Source organism: Vulpes lagopus, chromosome 22 (assembly GCF_018345385.1).
Source record: "Vulpes lagopus strain Blue_001 chromosome 22, ASM1834538v1, whole genome shotgun sequence".
Taxonomy (NCBI): Eukaryota; Metazoa; Chordata; class Mammalia; order Carnivora; family Canidae; genus Vulpes; species Vulpes lagopus.
Genome location: NC_054845.1, coordinates 16,347,465 through 16,363,949, shown reverse-complemented (window position 1 = coordinate 16,363,949; position 16,485 = coordinate 16,347,465). Strand labels below are relative to the sequence as shown.

The 16,485-nt window shown below is 40.4% G+C and overlaps 1 protein-coding gene across 3 annotated transcripts in view; it reads left to right on the top strand.

The window, feature by feature from the left end:
* The window catches only part of PLEKHM3 (pleckstrin homology domain containing M3), a 174,121-nt gene that overhangs the window by 36,881 nt on the left and 120,755 nt on the right, over positions 1-16,485 (top strand). For all 3 annotated transcript variants that reach the window (XR_005985002.1, XM_041737121.1, XM_041737120.1), the window contains exon 3: positions 1,514-2,449. Coding sequence is in view for 2 of the 3 variants with exons in the window: in XM_041737121.1 (XP_041593055.1) it covers positions 1,514-2,449 (936 nt within the window). In the remaining variant the exon portion in view is untranslated. The remainder of the gene's footprint in view (positions 1-1,513; positions 2,450-16,485) is intronic.

The window sequence follows — 16,485 nt, the reverse complement described above, 5'->3', positions numbered from 1 at the left end:
TTTTTTTCTTCAGCCAAGATCAGAAATCATACACTTTGGGAGTGCGATATGTCTTCTTTAGGGAATGACTCAATTAGTTTGTGACTGTCTCTGATGTATTTTAGCAAACAAATTGAGAAATTTGTTTGAATAATATTATTATATAACTGAATATGTATGTGATAAATGTGAAATAATATCTGAAATCTGAGTCATCAGAGTAGTCTAGCCATAGAGAAAGGATGAAATGAAAATCTCTACCAGAGAGGGGTGCTGCCTTTTGCATGGATATCATTTTCACGCCTGATAAAAAAGTATAAGGAAGTCTCCCAAATGATAGTCTCCTTCTATTAAAGTACTCAACTTGTATACATTGCAGCTAATCATTGATTAAAGATGGCATGACCAGATAAACTAGTGAAACGGGGAGGGAAAAAAATTATACCTATTATATGTTGGGTATTGTGCTAGGAGCTATATTTCTCATTCAACAAGTACTTTTTAAGAGCCTACTATGTACTAGGCATTGCATTATGTGCTGTGATAGAAGGATGACAAGACAGACCTCTCCTCTGTCCTCAGTGGAGCTTACAGTCCAATGGGAAGGACAGACTTTTTTTTAAAATACTTCAAAATTTATTTTATTTACTCAGATATTGAAATAAACTATTATAATATAGCTCTACAACCCATCAGAGAGGAATAATAGGAATACTACCAGTTACTGACCCAGGGCCGTGTCTTTGCAGGTGAGGGATTGGGGGAGTCAGGACAGACTCTGTTCTTAGAAGAGAGGATGGCTAAGTGAAGGATAAATGTGTGGTAGCTGGTGGAAGCAGTGGGAAGGAACATTGTAAGCAGAAGGAACAGTACAAGAGCATCCAGGCTCAAGAGGTGTGAGAGAACTGCTATGTAACCAGAGACCTAAAACGAGCTAGTTGAGTCAAGCCTGGGGAAGTGATTAGAAGACAGAAGGCTCATGAACTGGCCTTGAAAACTGTTGGGGGAGGTCTGAGAAGCAGGAGTCTATCAGTAGCACACTTCATGCTCTGTCCTTTCCATTGACTCTTCCTGGCTTTCCTAACCCAAAGAAAGGTAAAGTATTAGCAAGAAGTTAGGTCAAGTGATAGGAGGAATATTCTCTCTCATGTATTTGGTACTCTGTAGAATGTTACCTAGAAAACATGAAATCCTGGGGAAGTGCAGGTGTTTTGTGGGCTCAAGGGGGATAATCCCAGTTATTCCAGTATTTCTGTTTTTCACTCAGGCCTCTGCATGTCACACTGACATTGCAAACCACCCACCTCTTATGCTCATGATTCTACCCTTGTGAAGTTCTTTAGACCTGAAATTTCCCCCCAATTACATCTTGTAATTGTACTATCTTGGAACTGTACTGCTTCTACTGTGTTTGCTTCGAACCAGAAAGATCTGATCTCTTTGGTTCCTTGCATCTGCCTTTTCATCTCATTGAGTTCACTCATATGCATAAATTAATATACATTGCTTCTCTCGTCTTGTTTTTTCTTTCTAGAACACAAGCAGGCATTCCCAAACATTCTGAAGAAGGGGTACCTGGAGATTAGGAAGGACCATGACAGTTACTGGCAAAGCTGTTATGCAGAACTTTCACCCTACAACTTATACTTCTACAGCCTTGACAGCAGTGGCAATCAAGCCCTCTATGCCACCTACCAACTTTCACACTTCCAGAGCATATCTGTTTTGGGCAACCTGGAGGCCAGGCTGGTGGATACCGTTCTGTATGACAACACCCAGCTGCAGTTAAAGGCAGAGTCACCATGGGAGGCTTTGGACTGGGGGCAGAAGCTTTGGGAAGTTGTGCACGCCACTGTGCCTGGTTACGTGGGACGGCAGGACGAGTTGGCAAACTCACCAGGGCTTGGTCATCACATTGACTGTACACAGAATCATTGTTTACAGAAGAAATCCAGTGAGCTGTTCGCGCCATCACCTGTCTTGGATAGCCCCAAACAATACCAAAACATCATCAAATCAGGGACGCTGTACAGGCTAACTGTCCAAAACAACTGGAAGGCATTTACTTTTGTGCTGAGCAGGGCCTACCTTATGGCTTTTCAACCTGGCAAGCTAGATGAGGATCCCCTGCTAAGCTACAATGTGGACGTGTGTCTGGCTGTCCAGATGGACAACCTGGACGACTGTGACTCTTGCTTTCAAGTCATTTTCCCCCAAGATGTCCTCCGCCTTCGTGCTGAGACCCGGCAGAGGGCCGAGGAGTGGATGGAGGCTCTGAGAACAGCAGCCAACGCAGCGAGAAGTTCAGAGCAAAACCTGCAGGTCACCCTGAGGAGCAAACCCAAGGATCAGATGGGTGGGCACGAACTCAGGAAGAACAAACGTCAGTCTGTGACCACCAGCTTCCTCAGCATTCTGACAACTTTGTCTTTGGAACGAGGACTCACTGCTCAGAGTTTCAAATGTGCAGGTATGAAGCGAATTTTTAGTCTAAAGATTATTAAAGACCAATCCTGAATCCTACAATTGGAATTTACTTTAAAAATCCCTCAGTGGGCCAGTGACAGCTACCTCTTGTTTCAAAAGCATCTCTCCTTCAAGGAGTTCGCTACATCAAAACATCTGTCTTCATGCCATGCTGGTGAAGTAAGCAGAAGCAGATAGGATATACCCCACTGAGTCAAAATGACTTAGCTAAAGCATAACCAGACTAGAATTTAGGTTTCTTTTGTCTGCTGTGATTCCATTTCCTCTGTCTTCTTAAGAAGGTCACTGGGAATGTGGATGTCACAAATTGTCTCAAAAGAGACTTTCACACCCAAAGTTGACTGCTGAGACACTTCTTAGGGAAGAAAAATGTCCATAGTCAGTAACTGTCATTGATCATGACCTTGTCAAATCCTGTTAAGGTAGAATCTAGAAAGTCAGCCTTGACAGAAAATCTGGAGGTGGCTAACAGCAGGGTGGATGATGATTCAGCAGATGACCTCTGAGTCACAGTGGGCCTGTGCTTCATCCCCGGGGAACCTGGGGCTTCTGGAACTGCTGTGGAAGGGTGAGGCGCAAAGTAGAGTTCAAGGCCGATCCTCTGTCATTTCTTCAAACCCTGTTACTGCTTCTCTGCCCTACCTCCCATTCCTTGCACTTTCCCTCAACCAGTACTCCAGGCAGAATAGAACCCTCACTACACCAAATCTATATATCTACTATAAACTAAATCCAGTTATTTCCCTTTCACTAAACCCCACAATACAGGACAAGAAATTCATCCTGAAGGTAAATTTACCATGAAGGTCATTTAATTGGAAACCTGATTTGGAAGATTCTAATTCAAGCATACCAGATTTAAGTATGTTATTTTAAAAAGAACGGGATGCCCACCACCAGCCAAGACCAAATTTTCAATTTTTGCTTGACATTTTTGGTCTTGAAAGCCAAATAGTCGGGGCCCAATGAAAATTTCCATTTAGGTTAGTTGTAAAGATTGCCTTTTCTATTGAAAAATAATATAACTAAAGAGGGGATTAAGTGAATCATCCCTGCTTTTTCTGGAGGGCCTCAGTGACCATGAAGCAGAAACTGGCAGGGTTGGGTAGGGGAGACCAGCAACACTGAGCCAGTAAGGAAGTCATACTAGGGGATACGCATGTATCTGCAGGCATGAATGACCTTGTGTTAAGTCAGCCAGCTACTTTTTGCAAGATGGTTTTGAAATAAAGGAACCCTTGCTTTACCACAGCTTTTAGAAATTATTGACATTTTAGTGTCTTATATTAGTACATATATTTTCAAAGTTTAGTCATTCAACAATAATTTGTTGATGCTGACTCTGAACATTCTGGAATTCTGATACACTTCCGTGGCTTTGGATTGCTGAAAGGGTCAACAAATCTGTAGTAATATTGGAATCAAGGAGAATAACTCGCCCTCAAGGTAGAGACTGGAATAGCTGAATTGGAAAATTTTCTAGTAAACAGAGGCAGAAAAGTCTGAGGGATTACATAAGGATTGCCACCTAGTTGACTCCTAATTTACCTTCCTCTCATAAGTTTGCTTCCTGATGAAGTGTGCACTGCCCACATTCTGGACTGTATTAGCAGTGTATCTAGCACTCAGAGGAAGGAGAAATACAAGTAGAGGTAGCATTCAGCAAGTCCATCACATCTAGCAAAGAAATGGAAAAAGGAAGAAGACAAGGAAAGGTGAGTAGAAGAGGCAGAGAGAAGGAAACTAAGTAGAAAAGAATAGGGAAAGGATTACCGAATGGGCAGGGATAGAACTTTTTGGCAGCTGCTTTAGGTTCCATTAAGATATATTCCTTTGCTGTCTAAATGTCCTCACTCAGTTTGGCCCGGTTCGGACAATAGGTTAGGGATGAGGGTGATAGGGAATCCAGGAGGCAGGAGAATGAGGTCTAAAACTCATTTGCTTTGCTCAGTTTTTACCTTCATGCTTTGGTTTGGAGTTCTAATAAGGTACACGTAGGTTTCTAATCTGAGGTGGGGAGAAGTCAATCTAATTTGTGTAGTATGGCAGATTCCAAAGTAGAAATATTTTATTTCACTTTAGTGCCCTTTAATTGGAAAATGCTACATTTGATTGCTATGGGGGTACACATGGTTTACCAGGTTGCTTTTCATTTTCCTTAATTGCAACACGGAATATTGGTTTCCTACCCCAGGTAGGAATACTTCATCTCCTGTAGGGGGCAGAGTCTCAAAAGAAAAAGGCTAAAACTTTTTAAGCAAACCTCTGAATGTTTTTAAAATTACTTGGAAGGTTCATTAAATTGAAGATTATTATAGCAGATAGAACTTTAAAAATTGATCTGTTTCTCACAAACATAATCAATCTAAAGTGGATGTTTATTCATTTAGTTTTGTGTCCCCTGAATTTTCATCCTTGTAAAAATATACATTTGGTGAAAAAGCTAGTAGCATAGTATGTTTACCTTATAAAATGTCAAAATGCTTACTAAATTGTTTTTAGTTGAACTTGTTGTTAATCTGTTATTTTAAGGAGAAGCTAATCCAGAATATTTCATGGTTATAGTGAGTGTCTCAGATTGTAAGTTTTTACATCTACTTAGTACCTCCTTCTTTAAATATTTTTTGAGGATTTATTTATTCCATTTAAATATTTTCAATGAAAAAACTTTAAAAGTGGAAGATTGCACTGAGGAGCTCTCTATTATGATGTCATTCAGTTGCTATCCAGTCGAGATACAAATGTTGGCTTTTAAATCTACAAAATAGTGCGGTTGGCCTTATTTCACTAAACTCTGTAGGTGAAGAATTTTCGATATCCTTTTTGGAAATTTAAAGAGCCCCTGCAGAGAAAATGGAGCACGACCATCCCAAAATGCCTGAGGTTATGGTTTTGAAAACACATGCTTATATATAACTGTGTATTTCTTAACATGGCTTGAACTTTTTATAGTTGTATTTGATTATGTGTGGTTCATTCCATGGCTTCCTCTCCAGCTCCACTGCTGCCTCATCCTAGGAAGCCTTGCAGCCACAATGATTGTCTTGTTGTTCTGGAACCTACCTTGGTCATTCTTGCCTGTAGGGCCTTTTCACATGCATTCCTTCTTCCTGCAAACAATGCCTTTGGAAATGAAGTTCTTTCTTTCATTCTACCATTTATTGTGTGTTGAGTTTCTGCCTATGTGCCAAAAACTCAGGTGCACCAGAGAAGGCCATGCTGCAAGAAAGCAGACATGGTCCCTGCTCTCATGGAACTTACAGTCTGCGAGGGGAACCAGACATTAATCAAATAATCACATCAGGAATGCCAAATGGCCACTGTGACAAAGCTAGGTGGTGGCAAGTAGAACTATATGAAATAGCAGCTATTCAGTCATATTTGACTGGCAAAAGGAATTTGATAGAGTTGAACTGAACATGTGACCCTGAAGTCACAGAAGGTTCCTGAGCAGAGAGGAGCATCTGATGCAAGTGGTATTTCAGAACAAATAATTTGGTGCTGGTTTAGTACAGCTCTTCGGGAACACCTCTGTAGAAGAAGAAAATGAGGCATGATTTTCTAGCAAAGTTACTGGTTGGAATTCAAAATTTGGTTTGGCAATGGGGCATTTGTGGTATCAAAATATTAGTACTAAAACATGATTATTTAGCTTATTAAAATATTTATGAAGTATGTACCTGTAAGTGGTTCTAAATAGGGTTTACAAAAATGTTGTATAAATTAGATCATAAGGCAACAGCCCTGTTTTCTTCAGGAATTAGACATGTGTACATACCTATTTCCCTTGACTAGATACAAGGTTTTCTTGGCACAAATATCTACAGCTATTTTTCATGTAATTTCCCAGCAGTCAAGAAACCTACCAATTGAGTACTATAATAAAAGGGCCCAGGGCCTAGTTTTAGGTGCCGTAAGAGTTGGAAAGCTCACTGTTGAAAGCGTTGTTACTGCTTTGTAATCTGGGAGTGATATCGGATGGCCACTGTGGGACAGTGTTCCTGATTCTGGACTGAAGTTGAATAATGTTAACAGAAGAGACAGCAAGAAAAATAGTGAGCTGAGGGGATCCCCTCTACTATTTTCACACTGTCAGTTTTATGGTTTTACTCCCTTGGCTGCTGTTTAACCTCTTGGGACTGCTGTTGGTAATTACATCTCTCTGGCATTAAGAGCTTTTGCTTTCCTTTTTTCCCCCCAGCCCTTGGGAGGAGTAAACCCAAGGGGGGGGGGGGGAGTTTTGCTGTGAATTCTTCAGCCATTTAGTGCAAATTCCTGTAATTACCGGCATTGTGTCCTCCTTGAATGGCACATAATACAGCAGAAGCCATTCCTAATTGAGACCTTACAGGAGGTACAAATCCTCTCTTTGTTCAGCCTGACAAATTAGTGCCAGAAAGTGGCAGGGTCCGAGTGGGAATCAAAGGCAAGAAACACAAAGATGGAACTTAAGGCTACAGTAATAACCCTCTCTTGTCCTGAAGGGAAAAAAGGACTGACCAAGGAAAAATGAAGGTTGTTTTTTTTTTGTTGTTTTGTTATAAATTCCCTTGACATGACAGCACCTCAGGGCTGCTCTATTTATTTAGCAAAAGTGATTAAATAGTAATACAACAGGGCTGTCCATTGTTTCCCCGGGTGCCCCCACCTCACAGACCCCTGCTGCCTTGGCTAATTGATTGACAATGAACCTCTGATAAAGAAGTATGTTGTTAGGACCTGAGGAGAGGGGAGCATTTCCCCCCCTCTCTTTGTGTGTGTGTGTGTGTGTGTGTGTGTGAGAGAGAGAGAGAGAGAGAGAGAGAGAGAGAGTGTGTGTGTGTGCGCGCGCGCACGTGTACACACAATTTCATTTTTGTTTGAATTACATTCTAGTTTTTCTTTGCCCCCGCCCTTTCTCCCTCCTTCTCGCTCCTTCTCTCCCCTTGCCTTTTCCCCAGAGCTTTTCGGAGGCTGCTCCCAGCTGACACAAACAGGTAGACAGGAATTAGCACTGTAGTGCAGGCTTTTGACAAGTTTATGTTGGCAGCAAACTTCCTCCTCTCCCCCTGCTCCATTTAAGACAGAATGGTGGTGTGAGAGGAGAGAAAAAGGGGAGAGGGGCTGATTGTTGGTGTGTTAGGGTCACAAAAGTTTTTTGGTGTTATTAGTTTCTCATTTGTGAAGATGGATGTCTGAAACTAGTCTCTGAACTAAGATTTTTCTTTTCAACTGCTTACTCAACTTTTAAAAAATCTGTGCACTAATAACATTTACACGTTGGGATGAGGGTGGCTGTGGAGTAAGAAATAACAATTTGAATGATTTCATCTCCCTTCAGTTCCTGAGAAGCCAGGATTGGCTATTCAAGGGTAGACTCTGGCTGCTGGTGGTGTAACTCCGTACCCCCGGGATGCTGAAAGTTGTGGGAAGATGACTAGTGGCAGATAATTAATAGCTGCTGGTTATATATGCTCTACTAGCTAAGCAGAAGCTAAATCCCTAATTTAACTCCATCACAGCTGCAAAAACAAATCATTTCAAGCCCCTATGAAAGCAAAATATATTGAACAAACAGTATCGACCTTGTTAATACCGCATGGCATTTCATGTGATAAATGAGGGTGTCTTTCTGGCAAAGGCCTGTTTTATGACATTGTTTAGACATCAAGGATACCTTTACCCTGGTAATACAAGCATCCCTGATAGAAAGTATGGAGTGGTTAATTATTCATTAAATAGTTGCCAGTCTCTGGAAGTAAGCAATATTTCTGAGTTGGGCATAGTTACTTACTGGCCTCAGAATAAATCATGCAGAATAGCAATTCTTTTTTTTTTTAATTTTTTAAAATTTATTTATGATAGTCACACAGAGAGAGAGAGAGAAGCAGAGACATAGGCAGAGGGAGAAGCAGGCTCCATGCACCGGGAGCCCGACGTGGGATTCGATCCCGGGTCTCCAGGATCACACCCTGGGCCAAAGGCAGGCGCCAAACCGCTGCGCCACCCAGGGATCCCCCAGAATAGCAATTCTTAAGAAAAAGAGAGATTGAATTTAGGGGGTGATTATGCATATGAGAGTAGGTAAAGAAAGATATGTAGGTTTTTAAGGGCCAAGAAGGGAAGTTGTATATTATGTTCTTCTAGCATAGCCAAAACCTGTTTTGATTCTTATGTGAAAAATTAGGGAATCCTCTAGCAGCCAAAATGTAAGATCTGCTAAGGAAAAAAGGTACAGAAATAAAAAAATTTACTTTCCTTGATATCTCCAATTCCTACCTTTAGTACTATTTTCAAGTTTGTCTTTTACTTTCTAAAAATGATGGTAAGGTGAAGATTTATTTGAGTTAAGGAATAGGCAGGTAGCTAATTGGAGAAGAATATGACAATAAAGAAAAGCTTATCCCTCTCGAAACATATAAACAGCTTGGATAAAAGAGAAATATTTTAATATTTAATATTTTAGTTTATTGTTGCTTTCTTACCCTTGTATTGTCTGTCATTTTGTTTTTTAATGTATTGGGTTGTTGTCTTACGGAGAAGTCTCCTGTGTGTGTGCATGTATGTGTGTCCTGACAGGCAAAGTTTTATTTTTATTTCCCCAGCTTTGAATATGACCATGGATAGATTGTCATCTATTGTAAAATCTTTAAGTGGAGTTTTGGTGAAATGTTCATTTCTGCAAGCATTCATTAAACCCCTCATGTGTGCCACACACATCTCTGCCAGGCACCTTGGGATATGAAAGTAGGAGTAATATGTGGGCTGTACTCTTCAAAGACTTCTAGAACCCCCTCCAAGAGGATTTGGGAACTTGAAGGCGGTGAGCAGGAGAATGTGACTGGGAGATAGGGGGCTAGGCTGTTGTGGTCACTGTCTTGGAGACCAGGGCATCCCCTCTCTGCTTATGCTAGAGAATTTGAAAGCTAAAGTAGTGTCTCTTCCCACTTCTCCATTTCAAACTTCATACTCAGATTTCCTATAGAATTAAACTCAGGGAGATCTCTTTGGCTTTTACTACCCATCTATCCAAGATAAAAATTGAATTTCTGTTACGTGCTTAATGTGTAGTAGGTACTATGGGAGATATAAGAGAAGCATAGATATGATCTGGGCTCCTAGGACTTTGTAGTCTGGTTGAGGATGCACAAAGGAAAATGAGGGGTTACTAGACAGGTCCATGCCTTATGGCACTTGCTGTTCAGAAAAATTATCTGGGTTTTTTTTTTTTTTTTCCTCTTCTGGGGACGGCATCTGTAGGTATTCAGAGTGGTCCAGAGTTCGACATATCCAATACAGCCTCTAATACAACTAGGCTGTTGTGAACCCCCAGTAATAGAATCGTTTATCTTCATACCAAGGTTGGGAAAGCACCAAATTCCATATATGATGTGTGCCCAGGCTGACTTCAAGAATTTCACGCTGTGAGACCTACAGGTCTTACCAGGTTTTCTTAAAAAAACAAAACAAAACAAAACAAAAAAAAGACCACATCAGCGAGGTGGTTCCACGTGTGCTAAATGTGTTCATGACAAGATCAAGCATGCTTTCCTTACTGGGGAGCAGAAAATTATGAAATTGTTAAAGGCACAAGGACAGAATCACAAAGCTAAATAAAAAGAAAAGTGAGTAAAAAAATCAAGACTTCTTCTGTTAAAAAAAATTAAAATTAAAAGAAAAAAGAAAAGCATTTGGCAAAATCCTCAAGACAAAGAAGTGTGGGTATTCAGAGATTATAGTTCTGTCATTTTGTGATTGATTGGCAGCTTCACACAAGGATTTTTTTTTAAATTTTTATTTATTTATGATAGTCACAGAGAGAGAGAGAGAGAGAGAGGCAGAGACATAGGCAGACGGAGAAGAGAAGCAGGCTCCATGCACTGGGACGTGGGATTCGATCCTGGGTCTCCAGGATCGCGCCCTGGGCCAAAAGGCAGGCGCTAAACCGCTGCGCCACCCAGGGATCCCTTTACACAAGGATTATTGACCAGTGGATCCCTATCAGTCTAGAAGGTAGTTGGTAAAGATACATGATAATAATGAGAATGAGCATCACTTAGTAGTTAAGATCAAGGACTCTGGAATCAGACTGGGTTTCCAGATTTGCTATTCACTGTGTGACCCTGTGTACTTACTTGACCTCTCTGCATCTCCATTTTTTTAACCTAAGATGTGAGAAGATAATAAAATCCACCTCATATATTTGTAGTGAGAATAAAATGAGGTAAAAGGGCATGGGACAGTGCTTGGCACAGAGTAAGTACATATCAGAATTAGTTCCTTTTATTATTTGTCTCCTGGATAAAGATATCATGGGCATACTTATCAAATATGCAACTTGCACAAAAATATGTTAAATGACAGTATCCAGATTCTGAAACATAAGCTAGAGAAATGGACTAAACAAGATGTGACTTTAGTAGGGATAAATAGTCCCATGCTTATATTTAGAAAATCAGCTGCAAAGATAGAAGGCCCAGGATGCTTGATCTAATAGTAGCTCATGTGTTTATACAAATGAGGCAATGGGAAACCAGAATCTATACCACTGTGTTTACTTCAAAAGCATTCACAAAACAGGTCCAGAGAAAGAAGACATGTCCTCACTGTGTTCTGCCCTGGCCAGATCACATCTGGAAACTTCAGTTACAACTGTTGCTCTTAAAGAACAAACTACTACATCTTTTGACACGTGATAGGATAGTGAACCATGCCGTGCACATGTAACCAAAATAGGAAGGACACTAGTGTTGTCCCCATATTTTTGAAGGCTGCCACTAAGAAGAGAAAATAGACTTACTCTGGGTAACTCCACCAGACCAAGGGAACAGATATGTCCAGATTGAAGTGGATTTCCCTTATTTAAGATTTGATGGCCAGAGGCGAAAATCAGTAGTGTCAAGAGCCCTGGCCAATGAGACTGGAAGAACTGGAATTGTGACCTCAAGGCAAGACACTTGTCTGAGCTACAGTTTTCTCATCTGCAAGATGAAGAGATTTATTAATTCAGTCCTTCTGCAAATGTTTGTGGAAGCCCTACTGTGTTCTAAACACTATGCTTGATGCATAGTGAACAGAATAATCCCATTATTTGCCCTCACAGAAATTGAAAATTGGAGGCCAAATGAGTAATTATAGCACACAATTGAACTCAGAGGTCTTTGAATTTCCTTCCAACACTTCCATCTGTCTGGGATATTTTAGAAGGAACAGCCTTGCTCTATATGGTCCCTTTTATCTCTCATTCTGTGGTTCTTTGAATGTCTATAGAAGATTAGAGAAAATTAGGTTAATGTGATCCCTGCATTTAAACTTCATTTAATAATAAGTAAATCCTTCCTTTGGGAAAGGTATTTTAAACCAGTAGAAATATCACTTGACTAAAAAGATAGGAGGTGGGAATCTTTTTCCTTGACTCTGATGTTTATCAGTGGATAAATTTGCTTTTTACTTTTTTTTGTAGTCTAAATGTTTCAGTCTAGGAAATGATTTTAGATAAAAATAAATGTACATTAAGAATCTGAATACATGCTGAAGTAGTAATATGACTATGGAAGAAGATAGTTATATAGTTTGGGTTTTGAACTGTTTCACATTCGAAAATTCAGAGAGATTTGATCACTTTATATAAGTAGGCTGTTTGATTTTATAGGATATAAATTTGCTTTTTGATTTATTCCTGGTATCTCATCATAGAAGTCACATGTTGGTCTTTGATATGTTTCAGAAGAATAAAATCATTTTGAATTTCAGAAGATATGGATCTTTTGATAGACCTTCCTGAACTTCATAGGCCATAGCTGTGCTATCTTTTTTTTTTTTTTTTTAAAGCTGTTCATTTCTCCCAGTCTTTGTTGCTATACTTTGGTCTGGAAAGTTCTTGTCCCTTTTTGTAGCTTCCTTTATGGTTAACATTGTTCTCATCATGTGTTCATTTCCAGTTAAACTTCCAAAGTAGGTGTTAATGTACTATTGGACCCTGCATTGAGTTAATAGTTTCTATTTACTGACCTCTCACTGAGACAGAAATTGGTCTAAGTGTGGTTTTAGGATAGACGAGGGATATCCTACCAAGGGGTAGGCCAATATTCTTTTAATTTCTAGCTAAGTTCCTTGAAAAACAGCTTTTCATGGACTCCTCTAAATGTAAGAGGTTTTCTAAAATTCATTATACTGCCTAAAAGCAGAAACGTACTTAACTGAAATGAGCAAATGCATCCCTAGATAAGGAAATCTAGTAATAGAGTAATGTTAATTTATTTCTTGCAATAATATTTTCATCCAATCATTCAACAAACAAGGACACCATGCAGTTCCAGAAATTGAAGTGTGGGAGTAAACTAAAAGTTAATTTTGCAGTAGAAAATATGACTGAATGCAGGTTTTGTTTTTTAATTGCAGTATAATTGACATACAATGTTACGTTAGTTTCAAGTGTACAACATATTGCTTATGCAGGTTCTTATATCTCGAAATATGTTAACACGGAAAATGTTTTAATTAAATCACATTAATAAGAAACAAAGAACGTAAAACTCCTTTCCATATTTCAGATGCAGAATGGAGCAGGCCTGCACAGCAGTGAGCCCTGAGGTCATGGGTGACAGGGAGAGTTCTGGGTAGTTTTATATTATGTTTTGCTGAAGACTTTTGGATGTGAAAAATACTTTATACACTCTTAAAGACTTCTTTACAAGCCTTCCTTGACTACCCTACTCTAATTCCCCAAGTAGAATTGAACATTTTTCCTGCATGACCCTACCCTCCTCCAGTCTCCTGGACTCCTGTCATGGTCCTATGATATGTGTCTGACTTTTTTGAAGGCAGGACCCCAGCACTTTTCAGAGTGATCAGAGCACCATTTTCATCAGAATCTGGAGAGTGGTGAGGGGAGACATGGCTGGACACTTCCATAGACCTGTTGAAGTCAGGATCTCTGGAATTGGGTCTAGAGATTTTTTTTTTTTTCAGATTTTATTTATTTATTCATGAGAGAGGCAAAGACATAGGCAGAGGGAGAGGCAGGCTCCCTGTGGGGAGCCTGATGTAAGACTCGATCCCAGGACTCCAGGATCACGACTTGAGCCAAAGGCAGACGCTCAACTACTGAGCCACCCAGATGTCCCGGGTCTGGAGGTTTTAACAAACTTTCCAGTTGATTTGCATACATAACAAAGTTTGAGAAACCAATTCCTAACTCATAGAATGTTCTTAGCGAATGAATCAAGCCTTACTTCAGTTTTCTCTAGGTAATGTAAGCACATTCTTTTAACTGTTTCTTCTATGTATGTCTAACATTTTAACCATTGAGATATCAATCTGCTGATAATCTCCAGGTTTCCATGTCTTCCTTACCAATGTCTTCCTTACCATTGTGGAAACTACCATGGTGTTCTAATAAGGTTCTACCAAATGGTGAATACAAATGAAGAAAAGAGATTTGTTCAAGCCCTTTACTCACATTCTGGCTTCCTTTTTAATACATCCTAATGTTATGCCTAGTTTCTATTTTAAACCTGATGAGCATATTACGTATTTGAATGTTGAGATAGCTTTTACTCCCTCATTTCTTTGCTAGGTCATCTTTCACCTAGACAACTACAGTGACCTCCAGCCAGTCTTCTTCCATTCTAACCTTTCCCAACCTTGTCTTACTATAAGTTGAGTGTGGTTTTATTACAATACAGATTGACCCCAGTAGATCTTTTTACATACCTTCCTTCAGTGGCTTTTCGGCATATATTTTGGCATGAAGACCAGGATCCTTAAAGTGACCCCACATGATTTGACTCCTGCCTACTTCCTCACCTTCAGCTCTTCTTGACACTTCCTCCCACACACCAAGTCCAAGCCACACTGACTTCACTCTGTTTCTCAAATACTCCACTTCCTTCCCACTCCCCTCAGAGCCTTCTCGTGTGCAGTTGCCTCTCCCTGGAATATAGCCACCATCTGCCCTACCTCAATTCTTTCTTTAGGTCACTACTTCAACATTACTTTCTTTTTTTTTTTAATTTTTTTTTATTATCTATTTATGATAGTCATAGAGAGAGAGGCAGAGACATAGGCAGAGGGAGAAGCAGTCTCCATGCACCGAGAGCCCGACGCGGGACTCGATCCCAGGGCTCCAGGATCGCGCCCTGGGCCAAAGGCAGGCGCCAAACCGCTGCGCCTCCCAGGGATCCCCCTCAACATTACTTTCTTCAGCCAACCCCCCAGACTGACTTAGGACCTATTTAGCTCTCTCCTTTGTAATGCTGGTTTAGTACCTCTTACTTTAGCACTTGTCATAATTGATATTGTAGTGTCATTTGTGTAATTGTTTATTTAATACCTGTCTCCTCCACCTGACTGCAAATGCAATAGTGACCTGTGTTTTCTTGTTTATTGCTGTCTCCCTAGCTCTGCATCTGGTACACAGTAGGTATGTACTAAATAGTTTTAGTCATCCTCTGTTTTGAGTCCTTCCTCCCTACTCTACTGTCTTTTCTAGAAATACTAGTTTGGAGTCATCTGCAGATATAATTAACATGTTCTCTACTTAGTTATTTAGGTTGTTTAATAATACTAGAAAATGATGGATCCAAAACCTATCCTTTTGGAAAGCCAGTTATGATCTTGAAGGTTTCCAGGGACTTTTTAAAAAAATTTTGACTATGTGGGGTGCCTGGCTGGCTCAGGCAGTCATGTGACTGTTGATCTTGGGGTCATGAGTTGGAGCCCAACGTTGAGTGTAGAGATTAGTTAAAAAAAATAAAACTTAAAAAATTTTTTCTTTACTATGTAACCTTTTAGAGCCTTTATTATACTGACTATGAAGTATAAATATGCAACATTTCCAACTTAATTGACCTCTTTGCATGACTAGCATTCCTCAAACAAATGGTGCAGACTCCTACTCCAGGCACTGTACCATCAGAGTTTCCTCATATATGCACATGTTATTTCAATCCCAGCTGGTGTACTGCGATTTCAGTTCTGGTACTAACTACCCACAGTTAACATAAACCCCTCGAATTAAGGGCTTGATCCTTCACAGGACTGCTCCAACTACAGATCCCCGCCACAAGTCCAGGGCATCCCCAGGCCACTCGCACTCTGACTAATTAGCTACAAATTTGGGGGTTCCCACAACCCTCTCAGGTTAATAATTTGCTGGAACAACTTACAAGTCCAGAAAGCACTATACTTATAATTCTATTTTATTAGAAAGGATATAAGTCAGGAACAACCAAATGAAGAGACTCAGAAGGCGAGGTCTGGGAGGGTTCCAACTGCCCATGGAATCAGGGCATGTCACCCTTCCCACACATCAATGTATTCATCAACCCGGGAGTCCAACAGAGTTTCAGTGTCCAGAGTTTTTATTGGGATTTCATTATATAGGCATGCTTGATTGAATCCTTGACCTTGTGATTGAACTCATTCTCCAGCCCCTCCCTTTCCTTCCCCAGAGGTCAGACTGGCTCAGGATCCAAATCCTCAAATCAGGGGTTGGTCCTCCTGGTGTCTGGTGACCACTGTCTATCTCAAGCTGTTTGGTGGCCCACCATGAGTCACCTCATTAGCACAAAGTCAGTTATGGTCCAAGAGGCTCAGGAATAATAAAGACCCTTGTATCACTCAGGAAGTTCCAAGGGTTTTAAGAACTCCCTGCTAAAATGAGGGACAAAGATGAAACAATTCTTTATTATACAACAGTGCATAGCAAAAAATGGAATCTGGATGAAAGGAGGATAAGTGATATATGTGGCTACCCCTCAGAGAAGGAGGAGGCCTTGGCCTGTTTACCTTGTTCTCTCATTTCCAGTCTGCTAATAGTGGGTGCCTTCCAGCACTGCATTCACTCAGGAGGGAAGATTCTGGTGGTATCTTCCAGGGTCTTCCTGGAACTAAGCAGCTTCAGAAACAGCCAGGAAACTGGCTGGCTCTGGTTTGCCCAGCCTGGCTAAAGCCCTCCCAGGGTTGTAGGATGATGTGCACATCCAGTGACTTTATGATCCCACTCTCTAACCCAGATATACTCTCAAATCTTGGCTT